Source organism: Anoplopoma fimbria, chromosome 3 (genome assembly GCF_027596085.1).
Source record: "Anoplopoma fimbria isolate UVic2021 breed Golden Eagle Sablefish chromosome 3, Afim_UVic_2022, whole genome shotgun sequence".
Lineage (NCBI taxonomy): Eukaryota > Metazoa > Chordata > Actinopteri > Perciformes > Anoplopomatidae > Anoplopoma > Anoplopoma fimbria.
The window spans coordinates 17,709,012-17,728,693 of NC_072451.1; the positions used below are offsets into that span (position 1 = coordinate 17,709,012).

Consider the following 19,682-nt stretch of genomic DNA (forward strand, 5'->3'; position numbering starts at 1 on the left):
GTTTAGTGTTGTGGCTGTGCATGCGGCCCGCCGTCTGCAGAGGGCGCCACGAGCACACACACACACAGGCACGCGCAAGCAAGCGAGCAAGCAAGCAAACACACGCACACACACACACACACGCACATACACACATCTTGCCCAGCTAGCTGTAACCGGCTAGCGAGTCTGTTGTCGAGTTGACACCCTCCCCAAACCTCGGCAGCAGCTAAGCTGCACAGTCGACATGGCAAGAAAATATCGCAACAATTTCCTAAAGAAAGATGAAAATCTTCCAAGTCTTTTGGAATGAGTGAGTATAAGCGATAATAATGAACTATTTCTCCTGACGGGATGTGATGGTAGAAGCTGCATGTTTGGTTTTTAGTCACATTTATGACGCATAGCTATGGTTAGCTTCGGTTGCTGCTAACACGGCTGGTAGCTAGCTAACAAGCTAGCTGCTACAAGAGGGAGGAGTGTGATTGTTCCTTCGGCTGTTAGCCTCCCGTGCTCTGTGGAGCACCGTGTCAATGTTAGCTTCTTCTGAAAACGTGATTAAAACCTCCATCCTCGCACGATTGTGACTGTACTGAACTCATTAGTGTGCCTGGTGTAATTAGATACATTTTCAAGGCAGTTGTGTTGCTGGGTAGTTTCGGATGCTAGCGTTACATAATCTCGCTGTTGCATTTCAAATGGCTCCACTTTCCAGTGTCACTGTGCTTCTCCTCGAGCTGCCGTTTCCTTGAGCAGAGCGCGAGATGGTAGCTAACATTGGTGGTCCTGGTCGTGTAACGCAATGGATTCACAGGCAAAGCCACGTTCAGAATAATGACTGTGTCACGCCCAACCAGTGATATATTTTATTTATATTTATAGAAAAAAAAAATTCTAACAGGACGACGTTTCCAGCTAGCCAAACTAGCCACCCATAGCGTAGCCCGCTAACAGCGAGCTAACGCTAACGTATTGCCTCATATCAGACAAAAACATGAATTGGTGTTTCATCAAACGTGAACAAATGTAACAGTCACGATACCAAACTCGTTGGATAAACAGACCAATTCGGGCATAGTGTTTGCAAACTCTATTAGCAAACATTAGCCTCATAACAAGTGTGATCGCGCAGAGGGACTCGGTTGTTAGCCTCCTCAGGACCCTTTGTCCATAGTCATAGTGGTTACCAGCTCCTCTGGGTAGGCCACACAGCGGTTGTTTTGATCCTTTGGCGTCGCTCGTTTCATCGGTATCTTACTTAATATGTGCCGTGTCACCTCTTTACTTTTCTGTATATGTTGTGTTTAACCAACGAGCGCCGATTAATCGAAGCAAAACAGACATTTGATGATAGATTGGTGCTTTAATGTATCGGTAGTACACCGAGGATCCTGGCGTTACTTTGTCATCCGGCTGCCTTGAGTGCATTTCTCAATTACAGATGCACTTGTACACAGCACAACCATGTTTGTTAATGCACTTGGATACTGTTGGGAAATAAGATGAAAAGGATTAGTAAGCTACGTTTTGAAAAGTATGCAAAGTGTTTTTAATTGTTGAATGTTTGCACAATTTTAATTCTCTTTGTCTTTCTCTTTCACAGTAATCATCACGAGATGTGATCCAAAATCCACAATGTGTGAGGACATTTAAGAACAATTGAGTTCGGAAGACAAATTCTTGATTCCAGTGGAATCTTCCATATATATTATTATTATTATTATTATTATTATTAGATTTTTTTCTCTGTGTTAAAGCTTACATACATTTACACACACTCGTCCGACCAACATATAACCATGCCTGTGCAAGCACCACAATGGACGGAGTTCCTGCTGTGCCCCATCTGCACACAGACATTTGAGGAGACTGTTCGCCGGCCCATCAGCTTGGGCTGCGGACACACTGTCTGCAAGATGTGCCTGAACAAGTTGCACCGTAAGGCCTGTCCCTTTGACCAGACAGCCATCAGTACAGACATCGAGCAGCTACCTGTCAACACTGCCCTGTTGCAGCTGGTGGGAGGCCAGGTAAGAATCATGCGTGTGTTAGTACACTTGTTTGCCAATTTATGAAAAAGATCTTGTGTTGACTAGATTTATGCAGAGCTCTCGTTGGTGCCAGCTCGTGATGAAGGATATCCGCTCATGGACGTATTTGAGTTGTGAAACAGTTTTAAATGCCATTTTGACCGTGTGTGATTCCATAACTACTGTGCATGGATTTTATTAGGAGTTTTACGCACAGGCTATTAGATGAAGCTTGGAGATTCCTTTATGAGTCACACTATAGTGATTGAGCAATGGCTTTAATTATGTTGGTTTACTGAGGGCTGGCATAATCAGTGAAGCTATATTTCTCCAAAGGGGATTTTGACCAACAGGGCGAGGCACGGCTAATGGTGTTTTGACTTTGTTGGCAAAGTTTCCAGGTATTCACTGTGTAAAATGGATAATGTCGGTGCATCAATTATGAGTGTGGTGTGTGTCTGATATAGTCATGCCCGGGATGTCTTGACTCTTAGCTGAGTGCCTTGCATATTCGTGCTACTACAGATTAGCAGGGTACAACGTCTCATCAAATGAATATGCCCCGATAGAAATGAAAGTTGTTTTGATGGTTCTGTAGCATTGTCGTTCATGAAAATAACCTCATTTATCATAATGCCCCAGAGCTGCAGGTTGTTTTGGTCAGTGTCAAAGAAAAGGTAAAGATGGTTATTTTGACAGTTTTTTTTAACAATGTCATTGGATCAATTGGATGCCTGTTACAAAGTGTGATACAGCACAGTCTAAGCATGCAAATCTAAACATGACAAGAAATGCTTCCCCTATTGTCTTGGCTCTATTTAAAATAGTGTGTTAGCATTTTCATCTGGGATAAGTGCAGTTCAACAAGCAACGACGTATAGAGAATGGAGTTTAAGCCATCAGTACAATGCAGTGATTCTTAAAATCTGAAATACGAGTTTTATTGTCAGTCATAATCTGTTGCTTTGACAATAGAGGAAGTAATGATTTGGTTAACTCAGTAATTAGTGGAGCATATTCTAGTAGTTTCCTCTTGCCATGTCTCTAATAGGATAATAAGGGATTTTTAACAGCTTCTAAGACACCGAGCAGTTGCATCACATGTGTTGTTGTACTTGAATTAAGATTGTTTTTCTTAAACATATCTGGTTTTGTTTCAGTAGGTATGTTCTGCTGAGAGTGTTCTAGATAATTGCAGCTTAAACAATATTCCTTATCAAGGTTTACAGTTTGCCATACCATTTCAATTGTCGTGTTTCATCTTAAATCTATTTGCATTTACATACAAAGAGGTATTTTGATTATTCATTTGCACAGTCAGATGTATAAAGCTGTATAAGCCAATACATCAGACAATTAAAATAAATGATTCCTGTTTATTCCACTACACACACTACTGTTGAGATATTTTACTAAACATTTATATTTTAAATTCTACTAAAAAGCTTTAGCTATTGCTTTGGGTTCTTCTAATTCTTTCCCTCCTGGTGTCCTGCTGAAGGTTCCTAAGGTTCAGCCAGTTGCCTTGATTACCAGTCCAGAGGACTCGCAGCATTATGAGGAGGCCAGGCAGTGTGTGGAGGAGCTGGCCCTCTACCTCAAACCTCTCAGCAACACCCGAGGTACAGACAAACACTTGCTTGTTACTTTTAATTTGTTCTACCTTTTATTATGATCTGTTGACACTGTCGCTGCCTGTAAATGGAACTCGGTAGGTTGTTGTCAACATGGGAAGTCCAGTACTCAATATTCTTAGCTTTCAAGTGGTTTTTAAACGTGGCCCTATCCCTTCTCAAAAATAGTTCATGAAGTTGTTTTTGCGTGTCAATTTCAAGAAAGGCCCAAGAAAAGGCTAAAAGACAAAAGTTAATAAAAAAATCATTAATCATTTATTTCCATTAAGGCGCTAACAGTTTTAAAAATATGAGCATATGTAACACCTGATGAACTTGGAGTTTTCTGAAACATTTTTCACTTACAAAGTTGTGCTTATGAAATCACTTTGTCATGAAATAGAACACAGTTAAACCCAACCCTGCTTAAAGCGTAATTAACTTAACTGACTTTATCATCAGCTGACGTATTGCCAGTTAATCATCGAAAGTCATTACAAATAGAAAAGCAGAACCATTTTTGTATAAACAGTTCAGAGCTATATCCAATGCAAGCACTTGTTAATGGCTGTAGAAGTGATAATAATTACATGGTGGAGCCAGTTTGGGCAAAAAATCATTGCAGGCTTTAATAACGAAATGTATACCCAAAACAGTCTGTATTCAACAAAATTGAAGGACATCCTTTCAATGAGGGTCATATTGTTATGCTGTTTACATGTAGCTATAATTAAGTATAACATTAATTGTTTTTGTTCGGACCACTGAAATTATTTTGAACAGAAAATATATTTTCAAAGAAAGGGTTCAAAGGGGTATTCCATATGTGGTGTATCCAATGCCACCACAACTGATTGTCAAAACCATAATATTTAACCAGGGTTGTAGCGGACAAATATCTTCTGACAACAGTCATGAGTCTTTTTTTCAATGAGCACACCCATGTTATCAGGAGTGAGTTATACGTGCATTTCTTTCAATGCAATTCCCTTTTGCTAATCAGATTTACATCAGATTTTATTACAAGGAAGGAATCGTAAAATGGGAAGTTACCATGGTAAACTCTTTCAATGTAGAGGTGCAACTACACCATTCAAAATGAACATACAGTTTAGTCAGCAGCTCTCTAAAACAGTTTCAACAAAAAAGGAACATTATAGCCTTCATGAAGGTAAGATTTATTGCACCATTGTTTGATTAGACTGCATTATTTCAAGATAGCTGTACCTGATAAACTGTAAAATGAGTGTATATTGTACATGAGTTCCTATTTCCTTGGTTTACAAGTCTAATATCTCACCAGGTGTTGGCCTGAGCAGTACGGCCCAGAGCATGCTGAGTCGACCCATGCAGAGGAAACTGGTAACTCTGGTCCACTGCCAGCTGGTTGAGGAGGAGGGCCGTGTTAGAGCCATGAGAGCTGCCCGCTCTCTAGGTGAGCGAACTGTCACCGAGCTCATCTTGCAGCACCAGAATCCAAACCAACTCTCCTCCAATCTGTGGGCCGCTGTGCGTGCACGAGGATGTCAATTTCTAGGCCCAGGTAGGTCATTTTTCATGACCTACAAAATGAAACGAGTACATATCAGTTATTGAGAAGAAGCAGTCCGAATATCCTCTGTAAATGTTGACTTTTGCCAATCGTCTTTTACTCATGGTTTTTATGTTTTTCCTTTCCTAGCCATGCAGGAGGAAGCTCTAAAGTTGGTCCTCCTTGCTCTAGAGGACGGCTCTGCACTGTCCAGGAAGGTGTTGGTTCTCTTTGTAGTTCAGAGGCTTGAGCCACGCTTCCCGCAGGCCTCTAAGACAAGCATTGGCCATGTGGTTCAGCTCCTCTACAGGGCCTCCTGCTTCAAGGTACGTAACTGAGAACCAGAAGATTTTGTGGCAAAACGTGTTTGTCATGTTGTTTAGCTCGATAACAGGACTCATTGAATTAATATTAAAGCGGCCCTGGCCATGCAGATACCTACTTGTTTTTTTCTTTTAACCCTCTGAACCCCAAGCAGCCATGGGGCATTTTTTGTCTTGTCACATTTTTCTCTCTGTGGCCTTGATTTTCGCTGCAATATACAAGTCCTGCACCTCTATGGCAACAGCACAAACAGTTTTTTTTGCAGTATAACACAGTTACAATGCCACAAATCAAAAGTTATTTTTATAACTTCCCCAAAAAACGAAAGTTGGATATCTTTGCAAATTTATTTAACAAAACTTTTGCAAACATTGAAAAATATATATCCACCATTTTTCCAAGTTGCCACACGTGTTACTACCTATGTTAGAAAATAGAGGCTCCGTGTACTATATTTATTGAGCTATTCACATTTTTATAACCTTCACTAGTAGCCGCTCCTGTCCTCTCCTCAATGCAGTGTGTTCAGCAGCCTGCAGTTCAGTCAAAGTTTTATTGAATTTTTGTCACGTGACTTTTGGTCTCAGTTGAATCAATCATGGCTCCCTAGTTGTGCTTTACAGGATCTGGTTAGAGTAAATGGTTATTTTGAGGTGAAGTTTTAAATGAGACATGTAGAATAAAATGTTTTTGATAAAATATCACAATTACAAGTGTAGTTTTGGTTTCTTTTTCGCCACCCATGATGTGTTTGAGTATTGTCGGAAAGATTAAAATCTGATGATTATGACAGTTTTTAAAGCTCTGGCAATGATAAACGGTGTAGTTTTGGAGATTGTTTAAAGAAAACATGCTTTTCAATCCTGGGGTTTAGACGGTTAGATCATTGCTTATCCAACACTGTGTTTGGTGTATTTCCCTAGTGGAGATATTATATTGCTCATCAGTCATCAAGAAAAATACTATTTGCAGGTGAAGCTGGAAAGTAGTGTCGTAACGAACCATTGTCAATCTGTGATCCGTACGGATCCTCCCTCGCGGTTTGGCCTGCACGTGAACTGCAGATTAATTACACAGTTTAACGTTAAAGTTTTACTGACTAGTGTTATCCGCCAATATTCAGTAAGATATGCAATCGGGACATTAGCATTCATGCTTTTCTAGTAAACGATCGATGATAATGTAACACTATAAACAACCAATCAGTGTTTGAATTGACAGTATTCATAGTTCCATTCACTCACATTATGATGCATTCAGGCTCGGTTCAGTGAAAATGAGTATTGAGCGTATGTATATTATAACGTTATCATGATGTTTTCACATGTTATCTCATAAAATGTAGTGAGATGTGGTGAAAAACTTGAATTAATACTGTTTTTTGAAGATGTTTTCACAACAACATAAATAGATATAGAGAAGGGATTATGACCTGTTTTAAATACCTCTAAGCTGCTTATTAGCATTATTAAACTACTGAAGATAAGATATGTTTTAATCAATAAACAAACAATCTTTTAATCCCAATCTTGGGAACTGTGGGTTTTTATAAAAAATAAACATTATGTATGACTATAACAAAGTAAATGGATAACATTTAAAGTTCTGATGCTTTACACTGACTTCAGAGCAGTTTAAAGGATCTTTGGGATGGTGGGGAAAAAAATTGTCTTCAGCCTTATTGAACAGCTGCTATAAACAAACAACAAAGGGATTTGTATCTGCCAATGTAGACCATCAATGATCTGCAATTAGTATAGACGGTAAAAAACATGATCAGGGATCTCTAGAAGTTATAGTTGCTCCCTTTTTTTCTGTTGTGCTGATCTGATCATTGATATGATCCGAACCACGAGTTCACTCTTTTCTTTTCCCTTTCTGGCTACTTAGGTGACCAAACGCGATGAAGATTCATCCCTGATGCAGCTGAAAGAGGAATTCCGTACTTATGAGGCTCTGCGGCGCGAGCATGACTCTCAGATAGTTCAGATAGCCATGGAGGGTGGACTGCGCATCGCACCTGACCAGTGGTCTTCTCTGTTATATGGAGATCAATCTCACAAGTCACACATGCAGTCTATCATAGATAAGGTATGTGAGAGAATTAAATGTGTGTGTCTGTATACGATTTGTTTGTTTCCATAAAGGCATATTTAGGCATTCCAGGCATATTTCATAAAATACTCTGTGCTGTTATGCAATATGTTATGCAGTTTCTTAGCTCCTTATATTAAAACATGTTCCTACAATATAAATCCTTTCTGCCATAAACCTACCAAAGCATTCACTCTCATTTTCTTCTTTTTTTTTCTGCTTCCGGCATAGCTGCAGACCCCGGCGTCTTTTGCTCAGAGTGTCCAGGAGCTGACAATTGCATTGCAGAGAACCGGAGACCCAGCCAACCTAAACAGGCTGCGGCCACACCTGGAACTACTGGCCAACATTGATCCCAGTCCTGGTGAGGACCAATCACACTTAAAGAATACTAGTTTTATTGTGACGTGAGGACTTAGTCAATCACATGGGGTGTCACAAGCTGGAATCCAAACAGTTGCCATTGCATCTTCTTGTGTGTGGTAATTAGGAGTACCACAGTATACAAAATTCACATAACCTTTGGTCCATTTCTATACGTTTTCAGTACAAAAGGGAAAATGCAGAAATTGTCTTTATAGGTTCATTTATATTTAAATGATTAACATTCAATAATTGTTCAGTCGCCATAATTCTTTAACAGTTAAGGCAATCAAATACTTGCATATTTTCAATAATAAATAGTAGCATTAGTTACTTTGGCTCTGTCTGAATCTGCAGTTGGAGGCTGCCTGACAGTGTAGAGAGAAGGACTCGCCGTCCAGTCCGTCTTTGTTTCGTTCCGCTAAGCCACACATTCTAGTGATGCTGTTGGATATTAAATGTTTGTATTCACAGAAATACCAGACCAAAAGGATACTGCATACTGAACATATCAGTTCAATACCAATATACATATTGTTATTGTCGCAATATGTTTTGGCCAGAGCCTAGCTGTTGCATTACAGGTTAACTGACACTCAGAAAAAAATGTGTTGCATATATTCTACCTATTTGGGTGGCTCCAAAAATGTTTTGTGTATTTATGTCTTATGAGTCACACAATTACAATCAATTAAAGTATTAAATTTAAAGTCTGTGTTTCTCATCTTCTGTTTCCCCAGATGCTCCTCCTCCGACATGGGAGCAGCTTGAGAAAGGGTTGGTAGCAGTGAAAACAGTGGTGCATGGTCTGGTGGACTTCATCCAGAACCACAGCAAGAAAGGAGCTGACCCTCAACAGGTCAGTCTATCCATTGGACCACAAAACGAGCTGGGCCCCATCCCTTGTAAACTGATTAATTAACCCAGGCTATATCAATGGTGGATTAGAGGCCAACCATTATCATCATAAGAACATCAAATGTGAGAATGTCTTTTGGAAGAGTGTTGTTCAGCACTTGTAGAAATACACATGACAAGCTGGCCTAACACCTTACTGAGACACCTATTGTTGTTTGTTTAGTTTTTTTCTTAAAGTTGTAACGCATTCATGTCGAGGTATTAGATAAAAAAATCTGTATCACCCAGCCCCAACAGCCTTAAATAATGTTTTACCATAATGACACAAAGATGTATATGTTATCTCTATTTTAACAATACTCTTCATCTCTTTTTAGCCTCCTCAGCACAGCAAGTACAAGACATACATGTGTCGTGACATGAAGCAGAAGGGAGGCTGTCCTCGTGGAGCCAGCTGCACCTTTGCTCATTCTCAGGAAGAACTGGAGAAGTGAGTCTGATAAATATCAACATTCAGCATTTTAATTAGATATTGCAGTCAAATTTAAACAATTTTCACACCAGTCAGCATTTCTTATACATTTTGTACTGCGTTTTAATGTTTATCAGGTATCGGAAAATGAATAAGCGTTTGGCAGCTCGCCTCCCTGGTTCAGGAGGGCTCATGCCAGATGAGGGTCTTCCTCTTGACGTCGCAGTGACCCGGAAGCCTTCACCTCTCACCAACGGTAGTGGTGGACCTTCCTTGCCCCAGCTAATTGCCCGTGGCACTGACACAGTCCCATATGAACTGTTGCGTAAACCCATGACGAGGGATGGAGGGAGTCCCAGTGCCCCAGGATCACCACCTGATGGGTGAGTGTTGCATTTTCTGTACATTGAATTCATTGGCAGCTGAAGAACAGGTAACTCCGTGCAATGAAGAATGCCGATCTTTCTTCTGATGATCACCGGTTGATTGCGTTGTGCAGGGTTAGATACATCCTGAAATTTGGTTTGAGCCAATAAATATTTTATATATTAACCTTGACTGCATTCCCATAAATTAATTTAAATTAAAATACTTTAAATTAAATTAACAGTATTCATCAAAATAAATATGGCATTTGAAAGTATATCCTGTTATAAACACCTTTTTTTGTTAGTGGCTTTATGTATTAACTGATTGCTGGTATCACCTCGTACTTGTGCTTTTACGAAGACAGGAATATGTATGCAAAATCAATTAACCTCTTACTCAAATTCCACAATGAATAACAAATTTTCCATATCTCAATTTCATTCAGTGGAGAGGGTGCATATCATTAAATAGATAGAATAATTTTTTGATAGATTAATCAGTTAGTAACATTGTGGATTCCAGATACACTTTGGCACATAATTGTTTACTGACTTGTTTTTGACTCATTGACTATCAGCCTGTTATATTTTCTTTAAATTTAACGTTTGTTCCTGTAGCCTGGACCCTGTGCTTTCCAAAACTGGTATGCCTCTGCCACCTCATGCCATGGACCACCGAAGGATGCCAGTGGACCACCTCTCTGGGGTGAAGCACATGCCCGTGGTAGCCAGAGGTTCACCAGTCTACCCCCAGGCACCGCTCCCTGAGATTTGCTACGACGCTCGCCCGCCACCTTCTGCTTCTCAGTATGAGCCCCCTCAATACCCCACAGGTAAACTGAATGACGCATAATCAGCTTCTGTATGTGTGACTGACAACATTTTTCTATCTTTTTTGACTTTATATAAAGAAAATATTTGGAAGAATTGTGTCAATAATTTCTTGCTTTTTTTCTTAGGGTACCCTTACCAACAGCCACCACAGTATGTCCCTCGGGACTACATGCGTAACCCTCCTCCCCCAAGTGAGTCAGGACCCCCTTACCAGGATCCCTATCCCGGCTATGGCCCTCCAGAGCGCACCTACCAGGCCCCTCACTCTGGTCCACCTTTCTCTTACCCTCACCCTCCGCACCATGACCGAGGTCGCCACGGGACCTACAATGGCCCGCCACCTCCCCCACAGCCTTACCCATCACAGAGGGACGGCCTGGTCAGAATGAGTCCCGATATGCCCCCGCCATCAGCAGGACCGGCTAACTCCCTTTACCACGAGCCCAGTTCCCGTGATAGATACCCTCCAGATGGCTACTATACACCGGGTGCCCAGCCTCCACCCATGAGGACTTATGTCAGGGTGAGTTTGTTTGGATTGTTCTTCATTTTTTGCCATTTGCCTTTAACTCTTTGTGGTGCCAGCCTTGTTTCACAACACTAAAATAAATGATTGTGGTTCAGCAGCAATATTTCTCTCTGTGTGTCTTAGGGGCCATCATATAGTGGTTCACAGCCCAGCCTTGACTACCTGCACCGACGCCGGCAGGAGCTGTTATCACAGCTGGAGGAAAGGAAGGTCATATCCCCTCCACCATTCGCAGCCTCCCCCACTCTTGCCCATCCCTTCCCCAGCGACTACCCTCCAGAGGTTAGCACTATGTGAATTTTATATGTTTCTGAGACTGGGTCAGATCATACGCAAGATTTGGTCAATTTAAAGATTCAAGAACTTTAAGTACATGTAAGTATGAATGACAACACTTTCTCTGTATGCTTGTGTCTGTGCAGTATGGTGATGAGAGCTCCAAAATGAAATGCAGAGAGCCTGACTATGCTGGGCAGTACTCTCCCTGGTCTTGTGAAACGATTGGCTCCTACATTGGTACAAAGGATGCCAAACCCAAAGACGTTATGGTTCCTGGTGCCATGGACATGATGGTGAGTTCAGATGGATAACTCTGTTAATGGTAACCATATCAGTATTTGGGTAAATTATGCATTGTGGTTCTGTCTTGAATGATTCATACTTGATAGACAAAACCTTGAAGGGAGCTCAACGATGTAACAAGCTAAATGACTGGGCGATTGAGGCTTTGTTAATCAGTGCAAGCGCCTGTGTTGTTTGATCTTGTTTGTCTGACCAAGTGTAATTAACCAGAACAAAACAAAAGTAAGCATTTGATAAGTGAAGAAAGGAACATGTTGCCGCCTCAGCCTATTCCTCAGATCTCTGCATATCCTAACCTATCCTGTCTATACCTATCTCATCCTTCGAGTAATCGGAAGACTACAAAGGCGCTATGCAAGTACAAGTCCATTAAGCGTTTACCACCTCTTTCCCTGTGTCTACCAGAATGCGGAGGCTAAGGGTATGAGGGAACCATCACTGGAGGCTCCTCGGAGGGGTGCCGAAGTAAAAGACGATGACCCTATCATCCCTTTTGGCCCCCAGCCCACTGTATCCCGCTTCGGTGCCATCTCCCGCACCTCAAAGACGGGCTACCAGACCACAGGCCCTGTGCAGGCTATGGCCTCTGCTCCCCAGAACCCAAGCTCTAAACATATGGCCATGGCAGGTAAGAAACCATGTATAAAACAACATATTGATGTATAGACCTATGAAAATGGAAAAATGTATCTCCTGTCTTCTCATATTCAAATGCCATGATAAGTCTGATATTAAATATAAGAAATGATCAAACATATTAAAACTAAAAAATCTTGAATTGGATGTACATCCATATACATTTGTACAATGTGAATTTTGTATACATAACCCATTGATAAAATGCTTTACTTTACTTGTTTTGTCCCAACTGTCCACTCCACGCAACATGATCGTTTCACATAATTGTGGTGTTTAATACTTACAGTTCGGCATGAAAACATTTCTGACAATCATTTTTAATTCTCGCCTACAGCAGAATACACATATGGAAGCCATGGAGGATGGGGTGGAGCTTCATACCCCTCACACCAGACTGCCTCCTCCTCTCAGGGACACTTCAGTGAGCGGTAAGGTGTTTGATTTGCTATCACCTTTTGATTGTTCATACGCTTTTTTAAGAAAATAGCAGAACTGCATGCATCAAGGTGAATGTGTGTGGCTTAACAAGATGATTGTAAAGCAGTTGTGTAAATTTCTTTCTGTATTTCACTCTCACAGTTTGCCTATGGCGGCTCCAGACAGAGAACAGTTAAAGATTGAGCTGCAGCAGGTCAACCAGCAGATCAACCAACAGACCCAGATGCGAAGCATGGAGGTGTGTATGCTCTCTCACTAACAGGAAGGCGTAGGAAGGTCTGGAAAGAACTAGAATTGATCATATAGTCCTAAAGTCTTGAATTTTTTTTTTTAATTCCCGAGGACATGACTTCATGTTTTATGTATTCATATCCCTGCTAGTGGTGTAACGGAGCACTGTCGATCTCACGGTTCAGAACGCAGGTGAACCGCAGATTAATTACACAGTTTAATGTTACCCATCAATATGTGACAGAAAGTTTTACAAACAGTCATTATCCGCTAATATTCAGTAAAATATTCATTCAGGACATCAGCCTTTATGCTTTTTCTAGTCGCCGATCTCTGATCATGTTACACTGTAAACAACCAATCAGTGTTTAAATTGACAGGTGGAGAACGAAGGTTTCATTCACTAACATTATGATGCGTTCAGGCTCTGTTTAGTGAAAATGACTCTTGGGCGAAGGTAAATTATCATGATGTGTTCTTATGTAATCTCGTAAAATATAATGTTTTGAGAAACTTCAATAAATCCAGTTGTTTGAAGGACATTTTTTCACAACAACATAAATAGATTTTAGAAAGGGAATTATTGGCTGTTTATAATACTTGAGAAACTATGAAAAAAAGTACAACATTTGGAATATTTTAATGGTTTACACCGACTTCAGAGTGTTTTGAAATTATTTTTGGGACAATGATCGGCAATTAGTATCAGCGGCCAAAAATAACATGATCAGGGTTCTCTCATAGTTATATCTGTTTCCTTTTTTTGTGTTGATCCAATCTGTGATATGATCCATTGCACCACTACTCCCTTCTATCATTTAATCATGATAATTAATGTGGTGAAGAATAAAAGCAGTTGGCAGTCATGCTGCCAAGTCACTGCCAAAATACAGTCAACACTGAAATATCTAGTCTCCAAAAACAGGATTTCAATTTCACGCAGCACTTCTCCTGCCAATAATTTCACAAATTGCGCACTCATCCTCTTCACTTCCTGTCTGGCTATCACAGGCTGCCAGTAACTCTTTACTGCTGCAGAGGGAGGCCATTGCATTGGCCGGCCAGTCTGGGCAGCCCAGTCAGGGCCAGGCAGCAGGAGCTCAGCAGCAGCCCAAGTGGCCAGCAGTGGGAGCAAGTACAACAGCTGTCTCCAGTGAACAGCTAAGCCTGGAGCTCCACCAGGTGGAGAGAGAGATTGGCAAGAGGACCCGTGAGATGGCTTTGGTAAGGGGATGAGTGCGGGCAGTTAAGTAACAACAAGGGATAAAACAGTCTTAACTGTATGCTTAGAGAAGTTATTGGGGGGGAAATTATTGATTTAAAAACGAAACTTTTAAAGAAAAAAATTCTTTAAGAATGCCTTCAGCTTCTATTTGTGGAAGTTGTGTTAACACCATACAGCTTTTTATGGCATATTTTAACACCAGGACGAGTGCTATTATACAAACAACAAATGACGCACACCACAACAATATTTTGTAATGATCTGGGCCATGGCTTAAGTCTTAAAAGATAATGACTGATTAGGGTTCAGTTTTTATCAACATTCTGTCAAAAGCAGAATATGTAACTGGGTGTCTTTCTACCAGCTAAGTATGTTTTGTCCATCTATAAAAACAGGAAAACCAAGTAAACCACGATGTTCAGCAGTATAAGATGAAACCTGCAGAGAATGGACAACCAGAGCATAAGACTCAGCTAGAAGAAATCTCCCTGGCTCTTGGGTGGGTAAACACATACTTGATATAAATATGTGAATATTCCCTGAATAGACTTGTGTTACTTTATTAGCCTGACCTTTTACCAGTACGTATATTCCCTGTTCTCACCTGGGTTGCTTTTCTCTGTCCTGAATTCAGTGAGGTGTCAAACGGCTCCAACAGTCTGCAAGAAAGTGCAGTGGGCGGGTCCATGCTGTCACTGACCAATAAGACGTCTGCTTTGGGCTTGTGCTCTGATCCAGGTGCCACTGGCTCAGAAATGCAGAAGAATGGCGTCGTCCATTCCTGCTCATAGGCAGTACACACACACACACACACACACACACACACACACACACACACACACACACACACACACACACACACACACACACACACTCAAGATGCTCAATTGAAAAGCATGCACAGGCACCCATTCTATTTAGAAGATGAGCAGTATCTGCCGTGATATGAATTTTCTTTCTTTTTGTTCTGTGAATGAGCTTTTTTTAATGACTTTCCTTGCCTGGAAACCAGAGCATATGATAACATTTCTTGTGTGTGTTAATTTGTTTTCTTCTTTTTTTTTTGTACTGGGATTTAAGATAAACAAGGCTCACCATAGATATATCAGGGCGAGGAAATGGTGGTGATGTTGACAGTGGTATTGTAATTTCATTCAAAAAGGATAGACCTATTTCATTCTTAATTAACATAAAACATTTGATTGATCCTCCCGAAATCAGATTTTTGGTATTGGCTGTACGAGCATACATACGGATGGATACAGAGGAGCAGATTAACAAGCCCTATAACACGCACTCTGAGGAACTTCTCTTGCTATCTAACGATCTATGACGGTATTGTAGGAAACGGCAGAACTCGGTCACTCGGCACTCAACCCCAGAATCGTAAAAAAAAAAAAAAAGTGTTTGCTCAGATGTAGATGCTCTGAGGAGGGAAAATCAGTACAATATTCCACCAGTATTCGGCTGAAATGGAGATGCAAGGTGTTTCAGAAATCACTTTTGCAGCACATGCACGTCTTCACCTGCCACAAGAAGTATAATTTTATTAATGCGTTTCATACTTGAAAGCAGTATATTATATATTTAATTGAAGCATTCTGTTTTAAAGATTGCAACAAGTCTTTTTGATAATGAGCTTTCCACATGTTTTCTATAAGGGAATCTACTACGTGCTTCTCTTGGTTGTGGTGTGACCGGATGTGGTTTGGTCGTTATGACTGTCGCCTGTGCTCCGTAGGGCTGCATTCAATCCTAGCTAATTATGTTGTGACATTTTTCACAGCATGCCCAAAAATATTTTTTTTTGGGGATGAATGCACATGTTTAGGCTGAGAGAGTACATCTTTCTGCCTCAGGAGTCAGTTAAATGAGTGTCTTTATAAATTGGTAAATAAGGAATTCCCTCCTCAGAGCGTCTGGTCTAGCCACACAAAAGGCCTCCCCATTGGGATTATCTTGTCATTTGTTCTCCTAACTTCTATGAAGTTGCCTTCCCATGTGTTTTTTTTTTTTTGTTCAATTTGTTTTATTTTTTCATGCTTTACGTTGTTACGATTTAGGGTGTGTGGCTTACCTAGTGAAGGCTTTAAAGAGGTTAGCTTAATGTGTGTCCTCCTCTCTGTTATGAAATGGTTGAATTCCAAGCAAAACCTAAATTTACCGTTTGTATTTATAGAAAAGTAACGGTTGTAGCGTTTTAAGCTACACAGTACGTTTGAAATCATGTTTACAGTTGAAGATATTGGTGACGGTTACTGAGGGGTAAACAAACCAACTCTCAAAGATGGCTGTCTGCAAAAAGCAGAATTAATAAGTTATTTTAAATCACATTGAGTATATTGAAGCATTTTTATTGGTGAGTATTACAATACCATATTTTTCTTTTCATACCTTAATGTCATCATCACCACCATAACCACTATTGCTCTTTATCCATCATGTAAATTGTTTACTGAATATGCTCAACATGGAGCTCTTTGCCTTTTGTAAACAATTAGCATGAGTGGCTAAAGTTTTACAGCTCTGCTGAGATAAAGTGAGCCCTTGTTTTTGAACGGTTGATGGATAGAGGAGACGCTCTGGGTCAAGTTGTTTAAGTTTAACGGTGACCCTTCGTTTTGGTGAGACGAGGGGTACCGAGGAACTTACAGTTTGACAAATCCCTGATAACTGATGAGTCAAATAAATAAAGACACAAATGTTTTGTGTCTCTCATCTGGGTTTTTTTTTTTTTATAGGCATCTCTTCCAATATGTCAGCGCCATGATAGTAGATGTTTGGGTTTTTCTTTTTTAAATTTTCCTACCACACTTCAAGCCTCTGGCTGCTCCTTGCTACATTTATTGTTTAGGTACACAGCTCACTTATACATATGAGTATGTATACATACATTAATATACTAAAGCACTATTAATGTGCCACCTCTTATTTTACTCGCTCAGCATTTATATTAAATGATCTCTATTTAGAATCAGCAAAATGTTTTTGTTTCTTTTTGTTGTTTGATTTGTTTTCTGTCCACTGGTTGCCAACACAGACTTTATCCTTTCCCAGACGAAGGACTTCTGTGCGCATTGATGTGTGTTCACTTAATCTTTTGTGTTCAAACAAAGATGTTCTTTATAGACTATGCTTCCGAAGAAGACAAAATTCTGTAACTTTGGAAAATTTATGGAGAAGTTTTGTGTGTGCTAGATTGTATTGTAGAAAATGTACCCTAAGTTTTTTTTCCCCTGAAAGTGTGCTGTACTGGGTGATAGTTTTGAGGTATTAGAAAAGTGTTGGGTTTTTTTTCCCCACATCTGTCCCCAATAGGATATTCAGGAAGTCTCTGATGATAGGTTGGCCTTAAATCCTCTTGCAATGCCCCTTTACCTTGTCTGCTTTAGGAGCATGAGGTGATTAAAAAAAAAAAAAAAAAATACTAATTATTGGACTGATTTAGAGTCATACAGATGGACTCTAGTAGATTCCCCCCCGCCCCCCTCACTTTTTGAAAATTTCATGTAGAACAGCAACATGCAAATAATGCCAATTGCTCAAGATTTGAAGCAAAATGTATTATTTTTTTAAGGAAATGTTGTTGACCTAGCTCGGTTTGTAGTCCTTTTCTCTTTCTCTTGTTTTTTTGTTGTTCCTGGAATAGTTGAGTGAATTCACTGACCTGCAAGTCTTACAGTCTTTAATGCATCATCTTTCCTGATGTGTAGTCAGCAGCTAAGAGTGACATTCACACAATAGTTTTGTTCTCCTTAGACGCATATTTGCAAGAAATTGGCCCACCAGCTTAATTTTGCTGTTATAATGCCATGAATTGGCAACAGATGGTGTTAATTCAATATGATGTTTCTCACCCTCTCTTAAGTACAAGTCAACCAAAACTAATACAATGCTGATTCTACCTAATACGTCCCTTCAGGTCTGAATGAGCCTAAATCACCTTTAGCTTAGTAGAACCAACATACAATGACTAATTGGGGTTGTTTACTATATAGTAAAAAGCAAAGATGTTCATTTCAATCTCCTGAGGGTTTTTGTATTTGAGTGGAACTGCTGCCTCTACCCCTCATTTACATTACCAGTTAACCCCTCCACTCCCACCCTTGACCACTGAACTCTGTTACTGCTGTTTGAGGCTCACATTTTATTCCCTGACTTTCTGGGGAAATTCGCAAATGGCTATTTTATATGATTACTCCCTTGTAAAATATCTCTTAAATTAAGGTACAGGTTTGATTTCAGCAAGAAAAAAGTTTTTATATGTATATTATACTCCATTAAGGAATGTCTAGAAATATCTTCCTCCAATGTGGATGTAGCCATTATTACGCCATTTTATGACTTTGTAAGAGAATTCACTGTGTGAAAATTGGTTTGCATTTTTGTATAATACAATCTGCTTTTTTTTTCGTTTGATACGAGAGGGAGGTCAAACTGGAAGTTTGAAGAGAGAAAAAAATGAACCTGTGAAATTGAGAAAACAAAGTGTAACTTATGTACAACAGTGATTCTAAGCTGAGGGGAAATGATTAAATGATATTGCTAACTCTGAATGTTTGTGTCATTGATTTTTTTTCGAGTTCAGCAAATTAAAGAGCAACTGAAGCTGTAACCGAACAGGTCATTTTTTACCCTGACCCCCATCCACTTTTTACATTACAGTCATTTAGCAGACGCTTTTATCCAAAGCGACTTACAGGAAGTGTATTCATAGGTATTCAAGAGAACTACTAGTCACCAGAAGTCATAAGTGCATCTCCTTTCTTAAACAAGCATCTAAAAGCATAAACCAGAGCAAAAGTACAGTGCAGAAGCAAACGACTGATACGAATACAATAAGTGCAACAAATTAATATGAATGCAATAAGTGCTACGAGGAAGGCTCAGGGTAGTACTTCTTGAAGAGGTGAGTTTTCAGCCTGCGCCTAAAGATGGGCAGCGACTCTGCTGTCCTGACGTCAGTGGGGAGTTCATTCCACCACTGAGGGGCCAGGACAGAAAAAAGCTGTGACCGGGTGGATCGGCCGCAGGGACCTCTGAGCGACGGGGCAACCAATCGCCCCGAGGCAGCAGAGCGAAGTGGTCGGGCGGGGGTGTAGGGCTTGACCAAGGCCTGGAGATAGGAAGGAGCTGTTCCTTTCACTGCCCTGTAGGCTAGCACCAGAGTCTTAAACTCTGGTTTAAAGTGTGTTCACACCTGAAAGATATTTCAACAGGTAAAAGGACTGGGTGGGCTATAATCTAGGGCACCGAGCAGGTGAAGTAAATGCAGAGTCGTAATGCAAAATAAACAATTTCTATAACATATCCGTAAATCATAAATAAAGTCTTTGTTTGGCCACAATTGTGATCATTCGGTTGCAAGAAATGTTTACCTTTAACAAAGACATATCTTTGTTATTACGATGGATACAGTAGCACAACACCTGTCCTTAATGAACCTGCTTCAAAAAGACGCATTGAAACTGAGATGTAAAAGGAGAGAGGCTGGAGAAAAACAGCAGAAAGAACCGGAGATTTTTGTGAAATTTGAGCTAAGTCAGATGCTGAATGGCCACACAAACATGGC

General features: G+C 40.3%; 1 protein-coding gene across 3 annotated transcripts; it reads left to right on the forward strand.

The window, feature by feature from the left end:
* Positions 1-97: 97 nt before the first annotated feature.
* On the forward strand, positions 98-18,685 carry rc3h1b (ring finger and CCCH-type domains 1b). 3 transcript variants are annotated; one of them, XM_054623709.1, is made up of 20 exons: positions 98-292; positions 1,583-2,009; positions 3,511-3,631; positions 4,926-5,165; positions 5,304-5,479; positions 7,368-7,568; positions 7,803-7,935; positions 8,675-8,793; positions 9,170-9,282; positions 9,402-9,647; positions 10,251-10,465; positions 10,592-10,989; positions 11,119-11,277; positions 11,418-11,567; positions 11,983-12,205; positions 12,551-12,644; positions 12,796-12,892; positions 13,897-14,109; positions 14,506-14,609; positions 14,745-18,685. In XM_054623709.1, the coding sequence occupies exons 2-20, from the start codon at positions 1,779-1,781 to the stop codon at positions 14,899-14,901; spliced, it is 3,390 nt and encodes a 1,129-aa protein (XP_054479684.1). In that variant the 5' UTR covers positions 98-292; positions 1,583-1,778; the 3' UTR covers positions 14,902-18,685. The 3 variants fall into 3 exon arrangements, with proteins under 3 accessions (XP_054479684.1, XP_054479692.1, XP_054479702.1); XM_054623717.1 differs by having other exon boundaries at positions 12,554-12,644; XM_054623727.1 differs by lacking the exon at positions 13,897-14,109.
* The last annotated feature ends 997 nt before the right edge of the window (positions 18,686-19,682 follow it).

Coding starts and splice junctions, on each gene's coding strand:
- rc3h1b (XM_054623709.1), top strand. CDS start 1,779: ATGCCTGTGCAAGCACCACAATGGACGGAGTTCCTGCTGTGCCCCATC. Junction 7,569..7,802: donor TGCAGTCTATCATAGATAAG/GTATGTGAGAGA, acceptor CTTCCGGCATAG/CTGCAGACCCCGGCGTCTTT. Junction 12,206..12,550: donor TAAACATATGGCCATGGCAG/GTAAGAAACCAT, acceptor TCTCGCCTACAG/CAGAATACACATATGGAAGC.